This window comes from Scomber japonicus, chromosome 7, assembly GCF_027409825.1.
Source record: "Scomber japonicus isolate fScoJap1 chromosome 7, fScoJap1.pri, whole genome shotgun sequence".
Taxonomy (NCBI): domain Eukaryota; kingdom Metazoa; phylum Chordata; class Actinopteri; order Scombriformes; family Scombridae; genus Scomber; species Scomber japonicus.
This window is the reverse complement of record NC_070584.1, coordinates 11844827-11866292: the sequence shown is the minus strand read 5'-3', so window position 1 is coordinate 11866292 and position 21466 is coordinate 11844827. Positions and strand designations below refer to the sequence as shown.

Genomic DNA, 21466 nt, shown 5'->3' with positions numbered 1-21466 from the left:
GTTATTTGACATTGAAAACTAATTGCAATCACTTACTAGTGTCAAAGAGGGGAATTCAAACCTTATAAATAAATAAAAAGTATTTGTATTTACATTTTAACAATAGATATATTAGATGTTTTTAGCAGCGAAAGATTGAAATCTTGAGGGCGTTTCTCAACTTCTATAAACTACATAAAATAAACACGTGAGGCATGTGCAATTCTGCGTTTGCTGAAGGTTTGAGGTCCTAATGATCATCTGATAACTAATATGATTTTTCATTGATCAGACTCTTAATTTCTTGATTAATGAAGTCAGTTTTCAGTTTTGGGTTGCATGAGCACTTTAGGATTGTATTTTGTTGTGTAGCACAGGTGCACAGGGAGGCGGAAGCTTACAATGAAAAGCTGGAGGTCACATGGTGGAAACACACGTGTGTTAAGATGAATTGATTGCTGTGAATTTGAACGAGGCAAGCTGTGTGTGTCTGTTTGGTTCTTGCGTCAGTACAAAAACTTCTCATTTCAAGTTTAATTTAAATGAGGAAGTTTCAGTTCCAGGAAGAGTTTTAGAGTCCAGTTTAATTTGAATCAATCTTCCATAATATTCATCAGAAAGTAGTATGTCCCCCCCTCCCCGCTCTCCCCCCTAGGAAACAGACAAGTTAACGCGCGCGCATAGCGGATGCCGGCTGCGCGCAGACAGTTTGCGGTTTGTCTGTCAGTGAGCCTGCGCAGCTCGATGTGCGACAATAAGAGGAAGACAGACAGACAGTTATCGTGGCTGAAGGTTGGCCTGGATGGCACCGAAGCTCCGCTGAGCACGACTGGCAGAGCATCCAAGTGGCGAGTCGGGGGGTGGGTGGGGGGGCTGTACGTGAAACTCAAAGAAGTCGGGATGGACGGAAAAGGCACCCTGAAGATGTTCACTAGGAAGAAACGGGAACTCATCAAGACACCATCCATCTCAAAGAAGAGCCGAGCAGGAAGCCCCGGGCCGCAGAGCAGCGCACAGGCTGTGAGTAGCGCATCACTTCTGGTGTGTGTGTGTGTGTGTGTGTCTCTCTCTCTCTCTCTGTGTGCGTGTGTTGTGTCAGATGACCTTCAGCTGGCGAGGACCGGCTGCACACAGGGCTCTGGACCAGGGGTGACAGTGTGTATATGTTAGAGAGAGGAAAGCTTAACTGATTTGAATTGTTTAATGAAGTTTAGTTTGAGGTTGGTGTGATGAGTGTGAGGAACTCAGTACACACTGCTAAACACGCAAACTGACAGTTTAAGTATCTGACTCATTTCTGGCTCATAGGAAGTATCTTATGTAGGGAGGGGGGTTTCTACCTTTAAGAGAGGCAGGCTACAGCATGTATGTGTGTGTGTGTGTGTGTGTGTGTGTATGAACGCTCTTGTCAGATCAGTATCAACTCTTTACTAGTTAGAATGGGGACAAATGTTTAGATAGATAGTAGCAGCATGCTGAAACGTGGTGGTAAAACCAGCTACAACCCTTACTCCACCAGTCAGAGACTTAAGAAAGCTGAGTCTAAAGGCAAAGACAGACTGGACATACTGCCCAACAAGCAGAACGTATGGCTTAAGCAGGTATGTGTGAGTATGTACACATGACATGTTAGGCGTTCAAAACTAATGGCAAATATGCAGAGATGCAACCTTGAAATTTTTCAACCAGTGAAAGAATATTCATTATCTGTAGCAGTGTCGCATATTTCAGGCCTTCATGAAAGATAATCTTAATTTCTCGTAAGTGTGACATGAGTGAAATTAATCAGGCGCTGCGGACGTCTTCGTGAGTTTCTATGTCTGTTTTGTGGGGAGATGAGACGGTCATTTCCACTCCTGCAAATATCACTGTCCTTTCTCCAAATAGTAAATGGCATTAGTCTGTTTCTACACCGTGCTCGGTTTGCCACACCCGTCAGCCGCTTGGAGTCAGGAAGTGTTGCACAACGCGACACAGGATCTTGTGAAAGTCTTCATGTGTGTGTTTATCAACAACAGAGCCGCTTGTATTAAAGGTTTTAAAGATTGTCACCTGAAGGGAGTCACACTGGCACCCAGGATAGTTTAAAATCAAGTGATCTTTTTTTTTTCTTCTTCTTCTCTGTCTTTCTGTCCTCCCCCCCAGCTGTCCATTCTCCAGGAGCAGCCCCGCAAAGATGCAGGTGATGTCGCACTCTCCTCTTCGCCCTCCGTCTCTTCAACGCTCGCCCCAGCCTCGGCCGGGCACCAGGACTCCTCCCTTTCCTGCCCTGGAACCCCAAGCCCCCAGCAGATTAAGATGGCAGCGCTGCAAGGGGTGGGCTGCCCGTCTCCTGTGGCCACCCTGAAGAGACCCACCGCCTTGAGCAGACACGCCAGCGCTGCAGGTCCGGCTAAAAAAACATCTGTAACTGTTGATCACCTTGTTAGAAGGATGACGCTCAAATACAGTGGAATTGCTGTATTTGACCATACACACACACACACACACACACACACACACACACACACACACACACACACACACACACACACACACACACACACACACACACACACACACACACACGCTGCAGCTCAAATACAGTCTGCTGTGCATGTCAGAAACACATTCACACATGAGCTGAAACAGAAAGAAAAAGGAAATCTGCAGAGACCACAAGTTATCACATAATGTGTAAAATCTTCTACCTGCAATTTAACAAGCAGACAACTGTTAGTTTTTGTTGTTGTTATTTTTAAGTCCAAAAATCCACTTGAAATGAATAAAGTGTGCAAATATTATTTTTAAAGTGTCAATACAATTTAAAGATTCGGTGATGGTGAAGTAGTCAGGATCAGGAGTAGTGTTGCAACCCAATAATATTTTCAATAGTTGTTGTATTGAAGAAAATGGGGAAATCATAGTTTACAGCAGGTTATAGTGATATTGTTAAATTGCTTGTTTTGTCTGATCAATAGTCCAAAACCCAAAGATCTTCAATTCAGTGATAGCAAATGCAGGAAAGCAGTACATCCTCACATCTCAGTGGCTGAAACCAGAGAGTGTTTGTCATTTACATATCAATTATCAACATTTTTAGCCAGTTCATTTTTGTTTTTGTTTGTGGTTCCAGCATTATTGTGGAGGTTTAAAATGCATGTCATGTGCAAGTCATGTGCTTCATGTCTCCTCAGGGTTCCCGCTCCAGTCGTGGGTGTTCACTAAAGGCCAGGGGAAAGGAGCCTTGACCCCGACCACTCCATCTGACGGTCCGGAGAGCACGGCCATCGAGGTCGAGGATATCCCGGCTCTGCTGAGGGACGTGGCACGCTTCGCTGAGGCGGTGGAGAAGCTGAAGGATGTCGTGCTGGCTGAAGGTAAAAGACTTGAAGGATTTAGTTGGGGGGGGGGGGGGTTAAAGCTTTGTCGACAGTTCATAGAAGGGTGAAATGGAGTCATGATTGTTTCTGAGTGAGTTGGGCTCCCATCTGTCTATAGACTTTAGAGTTGAAACTCATTGGAGGATGTGCATTGTGGGTGGATTTGGGTTTGAAACAAGCCCTGTGGGAATGAGTCTTGATCCTCCTCCTGCTCTGCTGTGATCACAGAGCAGATGATTTGAATAATGCTTGTTTTCACAACAAAAAAACCCAGTTAAGGGATATGATGCCTCCTGACAGTATATCATTGTCTCTGTTTGGTGTTATTGTTGTGTGTGCATGTGAACTCCCACATGATGGGGAACATGTTCTCCTGCAGACAGAACAATAGTGTTTGCTTCTCTCTCTTCCCCTTGCGTTGTGCGCTCCAATCCATTTTGACACAAAGAGAAGGAGAAGAACCACAGGAGGCTTCACCCCCTCTAACATCAGTACTGTTCGCCTGCTTGAGATGCTACCATTATAGATTTTGATGGTATGATTATATTCAGGGAGAAGAAATCACAGTATCCTGATTATTGTGCATTCATTTATTTCACAATAGTTCAGAAGGATAAAATCATATCATGTGTTTTGTCTCGAAGAGGAACCAAATGAGTGTTACACTGCAGCAGTACCAGAGGTGGTCTCAGGCTAAAAGAGAATAGGGGGGGGGGGATGAAAATAAGAAGTCTGCACCGACACATGTGCGTTACTTTTGTTTTTGGGGGGATTAAAAGGGCGGAGCCACTCTGCACAAGAAAGCTAACAAGTGGCTCTAAGCTTCCTCTCTCCAAATGAAAGGCTGCGTTTCCGCTGCGCCCACAGAGTCGACCGCACTCTTGTCTCCAGCAGGAAGCTAGCTTCTTGTTTACTGCAGCCTCTTTACACACACTCTTCCTTCTGCGCAACGCTTAAAATGGAAAATCACCAAAACTCTCCTTGTGGAGTAAGTACCACTTCTTCAGACAAAACGCCACCTGCTACACATGTTTGACACCTAAAAATAACAGTTTCAAGTCATGAAGCTGTTGCATCAGGTTATATTCTCCAGTTGGAAAAGGCCAGGGTTTTTTTTTTTAGAGCAGATATATGAAGAACAGAGCAGACAGAAAGAGCTTCTGTTTACTGTGTCTTTCTGTCTGCTTTTATCTGACTCTGTTCTGTCATGTTCTCCACCCAGGGTGAGCTTTCTAAACAGGAAGCCATGATGGATAGCCTCTGACAGAAAGACCTCGTCCACACTTCCTCCTCTGATAGGCTGGCTGCATCGCGGTGACGCAACGCTGCCTCTTCTTAATCAGCAACACAATCAGAGTGTTAGCCTCGTTCTCCTTCCCACTGCGATCCACTGACTAGGTCCCACCTCATTTCTTAAACTTACTAACTCCAAAACTGTTCTCATAAAGTTGAAAGTAAGGTGGTTTCCTTTCATCAAGCCACACAGAAAGCAGATGTGGCACAGCACCAGAATTAGTTTCTAATCTTGCAAAACAATAGAAAAGACCACATCCTCTCTGGCACAATGTTCAGGTCACTCTGTTCTTACTGCATGCTGCTGCTGCTGCTGCTGCTGATGCACAGACGCACATTTTTTTTAGACAGACAGACAGTGGAAGGATGGAGGAGCAGCTGCCCTCTGGCCTCCTCTGTGAAAAAGCTGCCTCAATTAGCAGGAAGCCATACAGGGGAGTGTGAGGTTGCAACATTAGACATAAAAGATTAACAAAAAACCAGTCTGTGAGTGTGAGGAGGAAATGAGACTGCAGATGTGTCACCAGTTACATCAAAGCAAGGGGAGCTGGAATGGTGTTCGGCTCGACCTGTCTGACACTGTTTGCTCAGTATTGCTGTCCTCGCCGTCTGCGCTCAGATGCCGCTTCTCTGCCGCCCCCCCCCCGTCCGCCACACAGCAACAAGAAGGCGCGTACCGCAGATTGTCAAGCATTAACTCGCTGTTACATATTTCTACAAATGCAGCATAATTCTTTTGGGTTGACATTCACACCTTTCCTACAGATTTTCTCGTTGTTCATTCTGACCATTAAGAGATCCCATCATAATGTAAGAGATGGAGGGAGATGAGTTTAAATGTGTATCTGAAGCCAATATAAGGCTTCAACCACCCAAATCAGTCAAATCAATTGGATGTCTTGTAAAAGTTAGTCTTTTTTTAGGGGAACACAAAGAGGACATTTTTTACTGCACAGACTGTAACTTTGGTAATTGTCCACTTTATTTGAGTCATTTAAACGTCTGAAACATCAAATTATCATGAGACACATTTTTAAATACATTTAAAGGGAATGTGAATAGCAGGATTACAGCAAGCTATATTTTTTTCACTATTCATTTGGGTACCTGACTGTTGTTTTAAGACTGGTGTGAAAACTTGTGAACCTATTCTTTTGAAGGGGTATTCCAATAATTGAATACTTCCATAAAGTTGTGGGGATATTTTGGGAAGTGGAAAAAACTAGACAAAGCAGCAAAGACTCAGATGCCAACTTTTAGTCCCTTTTCTGGGTCCAACTCAAGCAACCCTGGATTCTGTGTTTCCCAAAGTACAACTCTGTAGCTTCTTTGACTAGAAACTCTCTCCATATTAATGCTTAATATTTTGTATCAGAGGCTTTGTGTTATAAAGCCGCATTAATAGACTTTCTGTTAAGCAGATATATTTTTGGGTCGGTTAAGCTACAGTGTTTTCTCAACAGAGATGCAAATTTCAAACTTATTGTACTTATGTATATTTGTCCAACATTACCATCAGGTTGGGAATTTCTAGCAGAGACTATTAAAACTCTTCCTTATTGTTGCATTTATAACTTTTTTTGTCCAGTAGAAAAAAATCTCAGATGTCAGTCTTGAAGCCAAAAGAGAATAATCACCGTTATAATGCGATGATGACTTTGATACAAAAAAATAGAAGCAACTAAATGTTTGTTGTGATTGTTTGATTCTTTTTTCATATTGAAATGATATTACTTCCTAGAAGGATATAAGTTGGCCTGAAGGGAATACATTAGAATATAGTTAACATTAATTTAAAGTAATACATTCTGGTTGGGACCAAACATTCAAAACCAGTCTGTTCAGTCCCATCTGTGTTCCTGCTCGTCTCAGCCTGCCTCTCCTCCCTCCTTCTCTTCCAGGGAAAGAGAGTCAACGGCCTGTGGCCCATGAGTGTTTGGGTGAGGTGCTACGTGTGCTGCGTCAGGTCATCAACACTTACCCTCTGCTCAACACCGTGGAGATCCTCACTGCAGCCGGCAAACTCATATCCAAGGTCAAAGGTCAGTCAGTCAAACAGAGATGTGCCCAGCTGTCAATACACATGTATGGAAAACAAATGCAGGGAGAAGGATGCTTTCTGTTGTGCTTTTCATTAGTTTATTCATAAATCACTTTGGATATATTATGATGAAGTATGATTTAATATTCTATAATTGAATTCACACATTTTTATCTTTTGAACCAGATCATAAATACAAAGCCTGCGAACAGCTGAAACACTAGATGTTTTGTTTGGGTTGATTAATGTGTCTAAATAATCCCATGACAGACGGGTCATGGGATTATGGGATTAAGAGGCCAGACAGGCAAATAAAACTGTTGATTCTCCACTTATAAATTCCATCCATCACCCTTTGTCAACATACACACAGTACAAGTGAAAAGTTTAGACATGAAGTGAATGGGAGGCTGTGTCCAAACTTTTAACTGCTAGTGTTCATATGACGGGCTCACTTGGTCTGTATTATTTCTGTACTCCCAGCCACAACTGAAACTGAACGGCTGTGATTTTACAGGTTTCCACTACGAGAGCTGTAACGAGGCAGACAAAAAGGACTTTGAGAAGGCAATAGAAACCATTGCAGTTGCTTTTAGCAGCAAGTGAGTATCTGCTACACCTGTTTTTCACCATATGTATGATCATCAAATTATGATCTTTTTAATCCTATAATAATCCACTGGTTTTTGGTCTTGCTTGTGCCCAGTGATAATTATCGTCCTCAGTGATGTGTCATTTTATCCATAACGGTTGTCTGAATAGGTGTTGCTCATTTTACAGACAGAAGAAGAAGGTATTGTACACGTGCGTGTCTGAGGCGTACAAAGTCGTCTATTGTTGGGAATTTAAGAGAGAAGTGCAGCGATGGTGACACATTTGCATGAGGCAGAGTAGAAAACAGGAAGTGGTTTTCTTGTACCGTATGACACAAAACCAGAACTTGAAAACGCTGTTTACTACCTGGCTGCAAGATGAACAGATTGACGACAGTGAGATGATTAATCATGAGACTGTTTTTGGATATTGAGATGGTTTCAAAAAAAAAAGAAAGAAGAAGAAGCAGTGAACATATATAAAAACTATGAAATCTGTTTTTTTCCAAGATTAATCATTTTTACTTGAACTTACCTATCTTTAAAAAATGTAAAGTGACAATAATAGTAGTAATAGTATACTTGCAGTATCACATGCTTGTTTGTGCCAGTTATGGGTTTAGACATGTCATAGAGTTTTAGGAGGAAGTGAGCTGGCAGAGACAGTTGAAATCTGCCTGATGAGTCTGTTTCCTCATTCTCTCCTCCGCTCTTCCTCTGCTTGACTCCTTTTTGTCAACAGTAAAACACAAATTTGGAGAATTTGGATTCCCACTTAGTTTGTTAAGCCTGTGTTTGAGTCGACAAGTCAACTCAACATAATGAGAAGAGAGAGAGAGAGAGAGGAAAAAAAAAAAGAAATTCAAATTTCAAAAGAATCAAATAATTAGAAATTAGTAATTTGAGTCCATCTTTATGAAAATGGAGACAAAGACATTGGATTCTGGTACACAAGTAACTCAGATTAAACCGTCATTTCCTGTTTCCGGTGTATTTGTACCTGTTGAGATTTCCTACAAGAGCCACTTCCTCTTTTTATTTTTTCTTTCATTTTTAAAATCTGCACAATGCATCGCCTATCAGTCAGTCATGTTTCACAAACGTGCTTATTGCTGAGAAACCGTTAATTCTCCCCACGGTGATCCCTCACTTGTGTCACGTACCACATGTGCGGTATATGTGGGCCTTTGACAGTCTGGCTGATGTGTCTGTTGTGTTTCCCCTCAGTGTGTCTGAACTGCTTATGGGAGAGGTGGACAGCAGCACTCTGCTCTCCCTGCTGCCCACTGAGAAGAGCAGGGTGAGTGAGCATGTAACGTGATTTCCATTCCCAACTTTCTACTGGGTTGACCAAAAAAAAAAAAAAAAAAAAACCTCCCCCAGTTGATGACGTACCTTGATCTGTGCTTGTCAGTAATGAATCATCTCTGTGCTGTGTAGTCGATGGAGAATTTGTATGCTGCGACAGGCCATGGAGCAGATGGTAGCCACTTCAGGAGCGACCTGCAGGACATGGGTAGGCAGTCACTCGCTCTCACGCTTTTATTGACTCTCAAGTGCCATGTGTGACACCTGCTGCTTCTCACTTTTTCCTCCCTTTCAACACATCATCATGAAAGTGCTACTTTTCATGTATAGACATTGATACTTTCATATGAACATTTGTCAGTTTGTGTCTTCAGTCATCCAACCTTTTTAAAAGAGGCAGGTCTCCCCAGATGTAAAATACTGCGGTGCACTGATGCATTTAAATGGCAAGATAGACAGCTAATGAGTTTTACAGCCATCACCTTCCACAAACTGAACAGATAAATCCAACATAGAAGCTGAAGAATCTTTATTTCGTTGCCGAGAAAAATAAATGAATAAGTAAAATACAACGGTGAGCTCAAAATAAAACACAGGATGTTATAGATGGTTACTTCAGCAACTAATCTGCCCACCCTAGCTGCAAACTTTCGCCTCCCTTGAATCATAATCAACAGAAAACACTTAGTCGTCATAGCGATGAGTTGTGCAGTGACCCATGTTTTGTTTTTTTGACACACAGGCAAAGCTGAGGAAGTGGATGTGATCCTCCAGCGCAGCGAGGGAGGGGTGGACTCCGCTCTGCTTTATGCCAAAACCATTTCCAAGTACACGAAGGACCTGATAAGCTACGTGGAGAAGCGAACCTCACTGGGTGCGAGCGTTAAGACAATTTTAGTTTGATTGGTCAACTGAAAGAAAATTAATTTGACATTTATTATATAAAAAATAACATTGATTGCTAAACTCTTAGAGATGTTGACTATACTCAACTATTCAAACTCAAGTAGCTGTTGAGATTATATTAGATTAGATATTATAATTAATTAATCATGAATCAATGATGAATTGTCCTACCTGTGATGTTTCTAAATGATTATTTTCTTCTATTTTACCAGAGATGGAGCTCTCCAAAGGCCTCCAGAGATTATATCAGTCCTGCAAACACAACATAACACATGTAAACCTCATTTATTTCACCTCCTAAAGATAAACTTTTAACAACAAGAAAACAATATGATATTGAACCCCTCTCTTTATTATCATGTGCTCCCTCCAGCCCCACATGCCCCTCTTCTCCATCTACTCTCTGGCTCTGGAGCAGGATAATGAGCAGAGTGTGGGACTGCAGCAGGCCAACATCACACTTCACACCCAGACCTTCATCCAGGTACTGAAATCACTCACAACCTACTGCTGCTGTTTAAACTGGAGTGTGTATTGCATCAGTTCATAGTACCTGAACCGTCGTGCACTGTTTTTGCTGTGCTGCTCTTACTTGAACCGCACTCACATTTGAACTTGTCATAGTATCCATAATCTGAAATCTCTTCAATTGCAGTCCTCATGTTTATCTGTCTATATGCTTGTTCATGCAGCCTCTAATGCAGCGTAAACAGGAGCATGAAAAGAGACGGAAGGAAATCAAGGAACTATGGATCCGAGCTAGGAGAAAACTGGTACGTTCTGTCTTACTGTGTACATGTGCGTGTAGTACTGTGTTCCCTCTGTTATTTGTCTGGTTCTCTTTCATTAACTTTCATTTGCTTGCTATTTTGTGTGTCTGTCTTTTAGCTGGAGTGTGAGACGAACCTACGGAAGGCCAAGCAAACGTACATGGCCCGCTGCGAGGAGTACGACAAGGCCAAAACAGCAGCCAACCGAGCAGAGGAGGAGGGAGGAGGGTCCACTGCCAAGTCCGTGGAGAAGAAGAAACGAGTAGAGGAAGAAGCACGCAACAAGGTTCTTATCTCTACCTACAATTTTATTTTATTGTTCTTACTGTTATTTCACCACTGCATCATGTAGGAAGCAGTATGTGGGACTAACTTGAAAGATGTCTCTCTGGCGAAAATGAAAAGAAAAAAAGGACGTAAACTGAAAATTAAAAAAGATGCGTGTCTTTGGGTAGGCAGACGAAGCGGAGGCCACCTACAAGACCTGTATAGCAGATGCCACCACTCAGCAGCTGGAGCTAGAGCACACAAAAGTCACAGTGCTGAGACAGCTGCAGGACGTCATCAAGCAGAGCGACCAGACCCTCCGCTCGGTCAGAACAAACACACACACAAACTCATCTTCATCAACTTATGCTCTAAAGTTCTGAGCATTGACTGATGCTGGTCCTTCTGCTGAATTTTTGTTTTTCTTCTCACTCCTCAACCAGGCGACCATTTCATACTACCAGCTCATGCACATGGCGACAGTAGTCTTGCCTGTCCATTACCAGACTCTGTGTGAGAGCAGTAAACTGTATGACCCAGGCCAGCAGTACGCCGCCTACGTGCGAGACCTGCAGCTTCCAGAGCAGCCAACTGTTCAGTACACATTTGAGTCCTACTCCCCCTCCAGCACATCGTCACAGTAAGAGCACCAAGTGACAGCAGTAATTTCTGACTTACACATTTGAAACTGATAATAATTTAGAGAAAGACATACTTCATCCCATAATTCCACATGGTTTCAGGCAGGGCCACAGACCGAGGAATGACAGTTTCAACACAGAGCAGACGAGCCACACGGACACCCCGGCCTCCAGTGCGGATAGAGCAGCAGAGGTCCAACGCAAGAGTAAGATATGCCTGACGCTGCTGCAGATGTTACTGTGATGCGGTTTTGTCAAAATAATTATTAGAGACATCCAGCCTGCTGCTGAGGTTTTCTTGTAGTTCATTTCATTGTAGATTTTGAGAGTACACCGCAGTGAAAGCACTGAGCATGTTTATGTTTATTTATGGTAACATCAATTTATCTATATAGCATGTAGAGAACACGCTGAGAAAACCAGATGAAAGTGCTTACGTAGGGCTTTCACATAGTCAATCTCATTTATGCCTGTAGACCATTAAAGCTTTTTTTTTTTAACTGAATGAATAGTTTTTTATTTAGAGGGCATACACTCAATGAATTCAAACTCATTCATCCCTTTAAATGTAAATAGACTGTAATATAGTTTCAACTGTAAAGTGGATTCTCTAGATTTTGACTAGATTAGTTCATTTTTTGGGGGGGGGGGGTTCTTGGTAGCTTTAGCTTTGTTAAATTAACAACAGAATAAGTCAGACTTGGAATGGTGTTCTTGCTGGAAAAAAGGATACTGTTCATGAGGGATAAGGGCAGTTTAACTGGTGCTGACTCCAGAGGGTTACGGTGAAGTAAAGAAAAGATTTGATGGCATGGAAATCTAAAATCACTGCCAGTTTTACAAGTGTCAAAATGAAGTAAAACATGTCAACAAGGGTTGTATTTACCTGAGCAACCCTGCAGTGTTTTATACTCACTATTCCCTTATTCTTTTGTTATCCACAGGGCAGGGCCACAAGTCATGGGGTTCAACAGTTAGCGATGACAGTGTTGGAGGGGAAGGAGGCCTGGAGTCTCCGACTGCCAGCACAGGTAAGCTACAGCTCAGAAAGGATTTCTGCTGACAGACACCAGAATATCTCATTTATAAATGACAATAAACAAGAATTGTGTCATCTTTATGTTCATAATTGATTCATGTTTATAGTGCTTGTTGGACATATTTAAGCTGTATTTATGTATTCTAGGTGACATCAGTAAAATTACTCGGACAGCATCCACTGGAACAATGTCGTCCAACGAGGATGCAGATGAGAAAGACGCGAATGTCTCCTCATTTGAAAGTCCAAGTAAGATTTATAGATTGTCATTGAAAATGTGTCATCACTCTTCACACTGCAGACTTTGGATTTTGTGAGAGTTTGGTGGATTGTGTCTAATGGGGGTAATTTTCTTCAGATATTAATGGCATGGATCCAGATGTGGTGGTGTCCACAAGACCTTTCCGCAACATCGGCTTGTCTAAAGCTGCCCAAACGCATCGGCTGAGGAAGCTACGGACTCCCTCAAAGTGCCGCGAGTGTGACAGTTATGTTTACTTCCAGGGAGCGGAGTGTGAGGAGGTAAGTTCTTCATCATGTCTCAATGTCCATTCACATCCCTGAATGTATTTAAAGATAGAAATGTGCGACTCTTGAAGCATCTCGCTCATGATTGGACGAGGTCCATCAGGTCAACACCTTCGTCTTCTGTCCTCAGTGTTTCTTGGCATGCCACAAGCGCTGTCTGGAGACTCTGGCCATCCAGTGTGGCCACAAGAAGCTGCAGGGTCGTCTGCAGCTATTCGGCAGGGATTTCACTCAGTCAGCCAGCGGTGCCAGTGACGGCATCCCCTTCATCGTCACCAAGTGTATCTCTGAGATAGAGAGACGGGCACTCAAGATGAAGGTGGGGATTTATTTCCGCTGCATGTTTGAGTCTCTGCTTCAGGCTCTGCATCAAGTATTTAACCGTCTGCTTCCTGCTTGCAGGGCATCTACAGGGTGAATGGGGTGAAGACTCGCGTGGAGAAGCTGTGTCAGGCGTTTGAGAATGGCAAGGAGCTGGTCGAGTTGTCCCAGTGCTCGCCACATGACATAAGCAATGTCCTTAAGCTTTACCTCAGACAGGTACATCTCCTCATCATCCAGAGACACACTGCTACAGTCTAAGAAGCCAATGATTGCAGTTCATGAGGATCTGATTGAATTATTTTATCTTCTACTCGTTCAAGATTTTTTTCGTGTGCGTGTGTGTGTATACAGACATACATACACACATATAAATATTTTGCTGCAAAATGCATAAATCAGTCCAGCTAAGGACAAATTAAAAACCATTTTTTAAAAGTTTAGATTTTTGTTTTAGTTCCTGCTGGTAATCATATTGACTTCTTGCTGATTAGTTAAACTTGTTCATGAAGTCCATTAATGTAATTAATAAAATATCATTAAAACAATTGCTTTATAGTCATTTGCAACTCTCTCTTGCATCACCACACATTAAATGTTTGTACTCATGCTTATTTTCATTTCTCTAACACACTTTTTGCTGTATTCTTCACCTCCAGTTGCCAGAGCCGATTATGCTGTTCTCCCTGTACCACAAGCTGATGGGATTGGCCAAGGAGAGTATGCAGAGTGAAGGAGATACACCAGAGGGCGAAGAGTCGAGCAGTAGTACTCCAGGAGTAAGCAGGGGGTCAGAGCTGGTGGATCAGGGCCCTCAAACAGACCCAGAAGTCCTGGTCTTAGTGGATAAACTGACGAATCTTCTGAAGGAGCTGCCCAAGGCTAACATAGCCACACTGCGCTACATCATTCGCCACCTCCGCAGGTCTGTAATTGTGCAATTTGTATGTAATAAGAGCAGAGACCAGGCTGTGTTCAATTGTGATCCACTCCTGACCCTCCTCCCCCTATATTCCTCCTTCCAGGATTGCAGAGTTGGAGGAAGATAACAAGATGAGTGCCAGTAACTTGGGTATTGTGTTCGGGCCCTCCCTGATGCGTCCACGTCCAACTGGGGCCACAATATCCCTGTCCTCTCTGGTTGACTACCCCCACCAGGCCCGCATCGTGGAGGCCCTCATAGTCTTCTATTCATCCATCTTCCAGTCTAAAACCTCTCAGTCACAAAAATCCTCCGACTCTGCCTCGACCACCACTCAACAGGTAGCGCTCTCTGTCTTCTGTGGGTGGATGATCATCTCGCTATTTACGTATTTGTTGTAGAAAATATCTTAAACTTCAAAATGCAGGTAGTAACAAATAGACTGCTAAGCCTTTTTTAAATTGTCCTTGGGTAAAGTGTTTATGAAATATTGAAGGTTTATTCTTGTGTGAAATATGAATTACATTTCTCCCTTGCATTGCAGCATTATCTTTGAGTTTCACTGAACTAGACCTTCTATGTGAACGCTCCACTTTAAGCCACTCAAAAATGGATGGTAACCTTGATAGTATGCCCTGTGTGCCCATTAATGTGTTTAAGATGGATAGCATAACATAATATCCTACTCAAAGGGTGGTAGTCTCAGCAAAAGAAAGATTGTCTTGTAGAGAAACTGCCAGCAATTGAATATGAACAAAAATGGGGGTTGCCATCAAAAGTCAAGAGGGGGAAAAAAATAAAATCCCAGCACATCCATTTCCCCATCAAGAGTTATGCCCAATTGTTCATTCATTTGAATCCAGCATTTTGCATGTTCAATGTGTTGTCACGGATAAAAGACCAACATAGAACTGTGTGACAGATTTCATGTTGAATAACAGTCAGTCCATTTCTTTCAGAGTAATACAGCAGACAAAACAGAGAGCTCTGCTGATGGAGAGGAGGATGGAGGCAGAGAGGAACAGAACAAACCAGATCCTGATAAAACAGAAGAGGAGGGATGTGGTAAGTTCTCATGAAGCCTGGGTTAAATATTAGTTACAAATGCAGATGTACAACTTCCTTTATTCTGTGTAAATACTATCAATTTACTGATGTTCATGTAGCTCCCATTACATGGTATTTAAAAGTGGGCAGGACCACTTCTAAATATTTGAGTATTATATCAACAGGTCTCTATTTGAAATGTATCTCCATGCAGGTAGTTCTTTAGGGTCCCTGGGCTCCAGTGAGCAGCTTCCTGACTCCGACTCGGAGCTGGACGACAGCAGCCAGAAGTCTTCACACTCCCACAGGCTGGTGAAGCAGGAGAGCGTGGTAAGCACGGACGATGACCAGCTGAGCTGCAGGGACAGCCTGGACCTGTCCAGCCAATCAGCAACCCACACCGATCCAGAACCCGATGCGGATCAGGATCAGGACCAAGACAACCCAGAAGGAGTGGAGCCCCCCGCACTGCCAGACAGTGGGCCCCCAGATGATGAAACGGTGACAGAAGAGCAGGATCTGAGCGAATCACTGGCTGAGCTCAATGTGAACCAGTCCAACAACAACTTCCCGTGCTCCCCCGTCTTAAGCCTGTCAGGGCATCCATTGGCAAGTCTGTGTGGTAAGAAGTTACCCTTGACGAGAAACAGGAACAGTGGACCCGAGTTTGTTTGATATCATTGTCAAACTCATTATGTATGAAGTCTTTTTGTTTGCATTGAGCAGCAGGAGTCTACGTTTTATACGTTACATTCCAACAAAACCTGAAACTGGGAAGGTTACTTCTTGATGTTTGTGAAGTTTTTTCTTATGTGTAGATGTTTTCAGCTGTTTTGAGAAACATCTGCATGCTTGTCGCTATTTGATGGAATATCTCCAGTGTGTTAACTGTAATGATTAATTGATGATTATTCTTTTTGTGTTTTTAAATGCTTTATTTTAAAGGTTGTTATTAATCATTGCTCTTAAAAGCTTGAGGATAAGTGGGTAACAAGTCACATCAGAATACCTGCAAAGCAACATTTTCAAGCAAATGATATGCTGGTGATGCTGGTTTTATTTCAGTTCTAAAGTTTAAAAAATAATAATTTAGCAGTTTGTTTTGATTGTTGGCTGTTTGTCCATTTTAATAAAAGATTCTATTTTAAAGTCATGGAAGTCAAAGTTGTTACTTTATTGTTGTCATCTAAGTTGTGTGTTTAATTATTGGTTGTTGATATTTTATAGGTTAGTAAAGAGAAGAGGAAGCAGCGTTATCTATAGGTGAGAATGAACAAAGATGGTCAATCAAATCAGCTGTTAGCACTGAGGGGAAAGCTCTAGTGTACTCACTTCCCTGATACTGGGCAGGACACTAGTGACAGTTTATCAGTGGGTGGTAACTCTGATCTGTGACGAGGCATGATCGGTCGTCCAGGTCTAAAAGCTTTGGTCTACAGAAGCTACAGCATGGCTTTCTGGAGGAAAAAGGTAAATTTCTAACATTCATTTCATCATAATGTCTTTAGATTATTAGTTGCTGTGCTTTAAATTAGAAACTTCTACTTGTTTTATTGACTGTACATAAAGGGTAGGACTGTGCACTGCATAGATAAAGAAAACAATACTGTTACATTTTAAACAGTTTATTTTACAAAATCATTAATTACAAGAAAAGCAAAAGCAGAAGGATAATCCATGGATGAAAGATGTATCTTCAGTTCCTGTCACTGGTCAGAAATGTTGATCCAGAACAAAATCTGGGAAATGAAACATACAAAATAGTTAAACATTTATTTTGGCTGATGTGACCTGTTGTGTCAGATGTGGGGGCAAAATTTGTAAAAATGGCTTTGTCCATTTTGTAGAAACATGGCGAGGACATAGATACAAAGGAAGATAAATGTTGATATGAAGGACTCATAACTATTCTATTTTCAGGTGATTATACACTAATTAAAACACACTTGTGAATTTTATATTCCATTTCCAGGTCCAATCCATTAGATGCCACTAAATACACACTAAAAACACTGCACCTTTAAAGCATTAGGTTGTCCATCTGTCTCTTACCTGTCACTGAACCAGTCTGTATGTGATGTACCTCCCAGCTGTTTCACTCGGTCTGATGATCTTTACTACCTGGAAAAGTAGAATGAAAAATCTGTCATTATTTTGTTCCACATTTGTGAGCATGCAGTAAACGGGTTATAGTTATATGGACATCACACCTGTCAGACTGTAGTCTTTATTAGCAGCTCTCATTTGAATATACCACAGACACAATCACATCTTTGTCACAGTAATTTGACTGTCAAAAAGAGGCTTTCAGTAGTGCGGCTCTGTACCAGTACTCAGCCTAAAATTCTGTTATGTATTGTGCCACATTAGTGAGTGCACAGTGAGACTTATCAGCACCTCTACTCGCCACAGCAAAGTCAGATGGGGCAAAATACTATACGACCCAAATAGTTAACATCTTTAAAACATCATGTGACAGATGACGGAGAGCAATGAATAATATATGACCAAACCCAACATCAAATAAGCCACACCACATCGCCATGTGTAGAAAAAGGTTTCATGGGAGTGCAGGTGGTCGAGTGGTTACAGCGCATGCCATATACGCAGCTGACCACGGTTTGAATCCCGGTTGGAGGTCCTTTGCTGCATGTCACACCCCCTCTCTTTCTCTCTCTCCCATGTTTCCTATCTGTCTACTGCTAAATAAAGGCGTCTATGCTGGACAAAATCTTTAAAGGAAAAGGTTTCATGCATTATCTCTCTGTTACCTGTCCTCTTTTCAAGCCAAAGTAACGAGCCACAGGGTCCCCAGCTTGGATCCTTGGCAACTGACTTTCCTTTAATTTACTGAGGTAAAAATGTTAAGGAAAGTCTCAAAGACATTTATTACAACGTGATGGTGGTCCTTAGCTAAATCACCAATTTTATTTCATTATAATTACAAATAGTAAGTGCTCAGAAGATTTTTCTGACGTAATAGTAAGGATACTATCTTGCCAGGAGTTCAGTCACTTCTTCTTTTGTCATAACAATGTGCTCTGGAACAAGCTGAAAGACAAAACAGAAATGAGAAGAAAAAGAAAAGAAAACCATAATTTCACATCTGAGGCACATGCTGTGAACTCATTTAGAAATATATTATCAATTAGATTTTAATACAGTGGACTTCTTAGTATGTTGTTTACCTCATGCTCTGTGATGTTAATAAGCAGCTCCTGTTGTAGAAACTGTTCCAATATATATTTGGGCGCCATGTCTACTAAAGACTGTAAAGAGCAACATCCAAAACAGAGAGATAAAGTGACATGAAGACAAGATTGTTACAGCAATATTACAAGAGAAATCATAAGCTTCATCCTTTTCATCATAGAAACTTTTGTGTTGGCATTTAATGTAAATATAAATTCTGCAATGTAGGTGTTAACCTGTTTGGCAGAAGGTGTCATGCCCATCTGAACAACAATGATGGCTCGTGTGATGTTCTCCTCCTGCATCCTTTGACAGTACATCTTGATGGTTTTGATTCCCACCTTTGGCTCCTCTGATCAGGAACGGAAAAAGATTACTTTATATTAACACACAGCTGCATAGATCATACAAATAGACATAAAGGCCAGGTTCACCAATTTTACACACCAGTAAATATACTAGGCTCAGCTCATGAGCTACAGGACAAATTGTGCACTTTTAACCATCTAGCATCTATCATTATGTATTCACTTACCAGGAAAGAAAACAAACATCTGATCAGTGGGGTCATCGTTGTGCGCCACCAGCACAGTGAGGTCTGTGCGTCTGGGACGACCCTCACTGGGCTTGTCTCCAAACTGACTCTTGAACTCCTCCAGTGTTTGGTCCAACTCGTCCTGTGTCACCAGGTAGCCTCTGTCGTGGCACAACTGAGGAGGTGAAGCCGTTAAGTCAATAAGTAGAATCATAATGTAAACACAGCAAGCTAAAACAGACTAGAGATTATAAACCACCACAACAACAGCTTCTGAGTCGCAGTCTCTGAATCTGGGCTAAGGGGAAAGTTATGGGAAACACAAATATAGATTTTTAGCAGGCGGATTCTCTTTTTCTTTTATACCACTAACACTTATGAAAAAGAGGTAATCCGTAAAGCTTTTTAAATCCACTTTGAGATTCGTGAATCCTTTAATATGCTTCTGAAAACTGGGCGAACAAAGGGCAATTTCACTTCTTTTTTCCCATCTAGACCACATTAGATCAGTCCCATATCAAAAACCACATTACTTAGATCTGTCAAATTTGTACTAGATTTACAAAAATACATTTTCAGATTTGAGAAACATTTATTATATTTGTGATAGTATTTCCAAAGGTAAAATAATGTTTGTTTTTACGTGAGAACGAGGAACTTTACGTGGCCATTACCAATGAGAGGAGTGATTGAGTTGGGCTGTGACATTTCAGCTTCAAGATCACTGAGAAATCACTTTTGTATGTCTACAATTAAGGTTTCAAAACTTTGAACGTGGATTAAACACCGTTAAGGCTTTTGCTACGATGCGTAACACTCTATCACAAGTGATGGAACCAAGGAGAATCAGCCGCCGATTACCATTATTGATGTTTTGCTTAACCCCGAATCGAAAGTTGATTTCAGCGTCGTCGTAACCATGATAAACTACTAAAGAGCGATATTTAGATTTCCATCATACATAAAAGATTGGCGTTAGGGCTATAAATATGGTTTTAAATTAGCCTTTTCTGAAGAGAGGCTTTTATTGTGCGGCATCCTAAGAGCATCTAACAGCTTCCTGGAAGGCTAAAGTCAAAGCTTTGTTTTCAAAATAAGACACAAAAAGCTGTTACAGTACAAATAGCAACCAGTGGCACTAACTCGGGGTTCAATTAGAAGGACACTAAGTAGCAACAATTTGTCAGTATACTCGCACCAACCATAAACTGCGGACAAAATAAACTAAATTGCCAAAGCTACATGCTAAGCGAACTAGCGAGATTCACATGTAAAGCACCTGCATGATGGTTTTGCGAATCTTCCATAGTCTGTATGTTTCCTCTTCGTCATCCATATTCTTCCAGGTACTTCACTTGCTTTGGATTTAGTTCAAAACTTCAATTTTTGCTAATTTATCGATCCAAATGAACACAAATCGTTCCGGTGGACGATGCGACGCACGTTTTCCTTTACTGCGCAGGCTGATGACGGCGTACATTCGAGAACTCATCTTCGGGTATGTTCGGGTTAGTTCGGTGATATTGTCAATACTCGATCCTCGCCCGAAGTCTTTCTGGTCAGCCATTTTGAAAGTTCTTTATTATTCATGCACCGAGATGCAAGGATGGAGGAGAGATTTCTGAGGAACCATGGTCAAGGATACTAAAATATTTATTTGGAAATTGATTGAGCCATATGAGACATCGAAAATTGCAAAATATTTTAATGTCTTTTTTTTTTTTTTTTTTTTTTGCACACAGTAACTTCAACCCTGGTTAAGTTGCAGGCAGTATAACAGTATCCCTTTTGTTCAAAACTTGTTTCCTTTTGTTCAAAACTTTTACAAAAGTCATACATAACAAAAGACATGTTTGAATTAGAGTTGGTATCAGAGAGTAGTGTCTTTAATCTTCTTTTCAAAATGAAATACTTCTAAAGCAATTGGACAAGACAACTTGCCAAGTTAGCTCTATAAAGAACAGTGCCAGTTAGTATAACAGAAAAAAATCTGATGCATGTTGTGAATCTTCCTATACGCACTGGAAAGTTTCCAAATGATCTGACATTAGCCAGAGTCATTCCTCTAGTACAAAAAAAAGACTGTAAAACCAAAGTTAGCAACTATAGGCCTGTGTCAATCTTAAACATACTGTTTCTGAGAGACTGGTGTAAAATCAACTGGAAGTGTCTTCTCCAACATAAAATAGGTTTTAAGTAACAGTCATGTCAAACACATGCTTGATAAATCTCTTTGGTTACATAAAAATGGGAAGCGAGAAAGGGAATTATACAGGTATGGTCATGTTAAACTTTCAACACTATTGATAGCATTCTGTGAATGTGTAGGTATACAATAACCCAACTAAGTGTGGCCTTGTGTTATTATTCATGGGTGTTTTTCCTTTATTTTAAATAGTAAGACTTGACAGTTAGGCCTATTCGATTTAAGTTTGAAAACCCAATGAAAAGAAATACATTCAAAAATCCTAATCAACATCCCCTCTAATGTTCTTAAACTGAAAGTAAATCAATAATGCTCAGTCTTTTTTTTTTCTTTTTCAATTTATTAACTGTTTGTTGACAAATTTATATTAGTAATTTCCATCATAATTATGTTATGTTGAAGGTGTTATAATATATTTTGAATGCAGAGCCTACATTTGATTTTTTTTTTTTAATTTTTAGTTTAGTGTTGTTTTATTCATGAATGTCATTTTTTAAAGAAATTACCATTATTTTC

At 41.2% G+C, this 21466-nt stretch overlaps 2 protein-coding genes across 4 annotated transcripts; one reads left to right on the top strand and one right to left on the bottom strand.

Moving 5' to 3' along the window:
* The first annotated feature begins 840 nt into the window (after positions 1-840).
* On the top strand, positions 841-16154 carry arhgap45b (Rho GTPase activating protein 45b). 3 transcript variants are annotated; one of them, XM_053322673.1, is made up of 24 exons: positions 841-999; positions 2125-2365; positions 3156-3338; positions 6536-6676; positions 7193-7277; positions 8496-8568; positions 8709-8784; positions 9319-9450; positions 9695-9756; positions 9856-9966; positions 10175-10255; positions 10371-10538; positions 10708-10845; positions 10963-11153; positions 11263-11366; positions 12105-12191; positions 12347-12448; positions 12558-12721; positions 12858-13046; positions 13130-13267; positions 13708-13973; positions 14074-14311; positions 14930-15035; positions 15232-16154. In XM_053322673.1, exons 1-24 carry the CDS (start codon positions 880-882, stop codon positions 15690-15692), a joined length of 3657 nt encoding a protein of 1218 aa, XP_053178648.1. In that variant the 5' UTR covers positions 841-879; the 3' UTR covers positions 15693-16154. The 3 variants fall into 3 exon arrangements, with proteins under 3 accessions (XP_053178648.1, XP_053178647.1, XP_053178650.1); XM_053322672.1 differs by having other exon boundaries at positions 10963-11159; XM_053322675.1 differs by lacking the exon at positions 841-999 and adding an exon at positions 1384-1580 and having other exon boundaries at positions 10963-11159.
* Positions 16155-16674: 520 nt separating this feature from the next.
* Positions 16675-20188, bottom strand: polr2eb (RNA polymerase II, I and III subunit E, b). Its single transcript, XM_053322677.1, has 8 exons — positions 20024-20188; positions 18745-18919; positions 18446-18561; positions 18206-18286; positions 18010-18068; positions 17789-17867; positions 17070-17138; positions 16675-16756 (listed from the first exon to the last, which is right to left on the bottom strand). Exons 1-7 carry the CDS (start codon positions 20078-20080, stop codon positions 17073-17075), a joined length of 633 nt encoding a protein of 210 aa, XP_053178652.1. The 5' UTR covers positions 20081-20188; the 3' UTR covers positions 16675-16756; positions 17070-17072.
* Between the last annotated feature and the right edge of the window lie 1278 nt (positions 20189-21466).

Bases quoted from the DNA above. Each gene is read 5' to 3' on its own strand.
- arhgap45b (XM_053322675.1), top strand. From the start codon at position 1,452: ATGCTGAAACGTGGTGGTAAAACCAGCTACAACCCTTACTCCACCAGT. The intron at 9,757-9,855 runs GTAAACCTCATT...TGCTCCCTCCAG, and splicing joins GCAAACACAACATAACACAT to CCCCACATGCCCCTCTTCTC. The intron at 9,967-10,174 runs GTACTGAAATCA...TTGTTCATGCAG, and splicing joins ACACCCAGACCTTCATCCAG to CCTCTAATGCAGCGTAAACA.
- polr2eb (XM_053322677.1), bottom strand. From the start codon at position 20,080: ATGGATGACGAAGAGGAAACATACAGACTATGGAAGATTCGCAAAACC. The intron at 18,920-20,023 runs GTGCTTTACATG...TCACCTCCTCAG, and splicing joins TTCGCAAAACCATCATGCAG to TTGTGCCACGACAGAGGCTA. The intron at 17,868-18,009 runs GTATCCTTACTA...TTTTTACCTCAG, and splicing joins ACTGAACTCCTGGCAAGATA to TAAATTAAAGGAAAGTCAGT.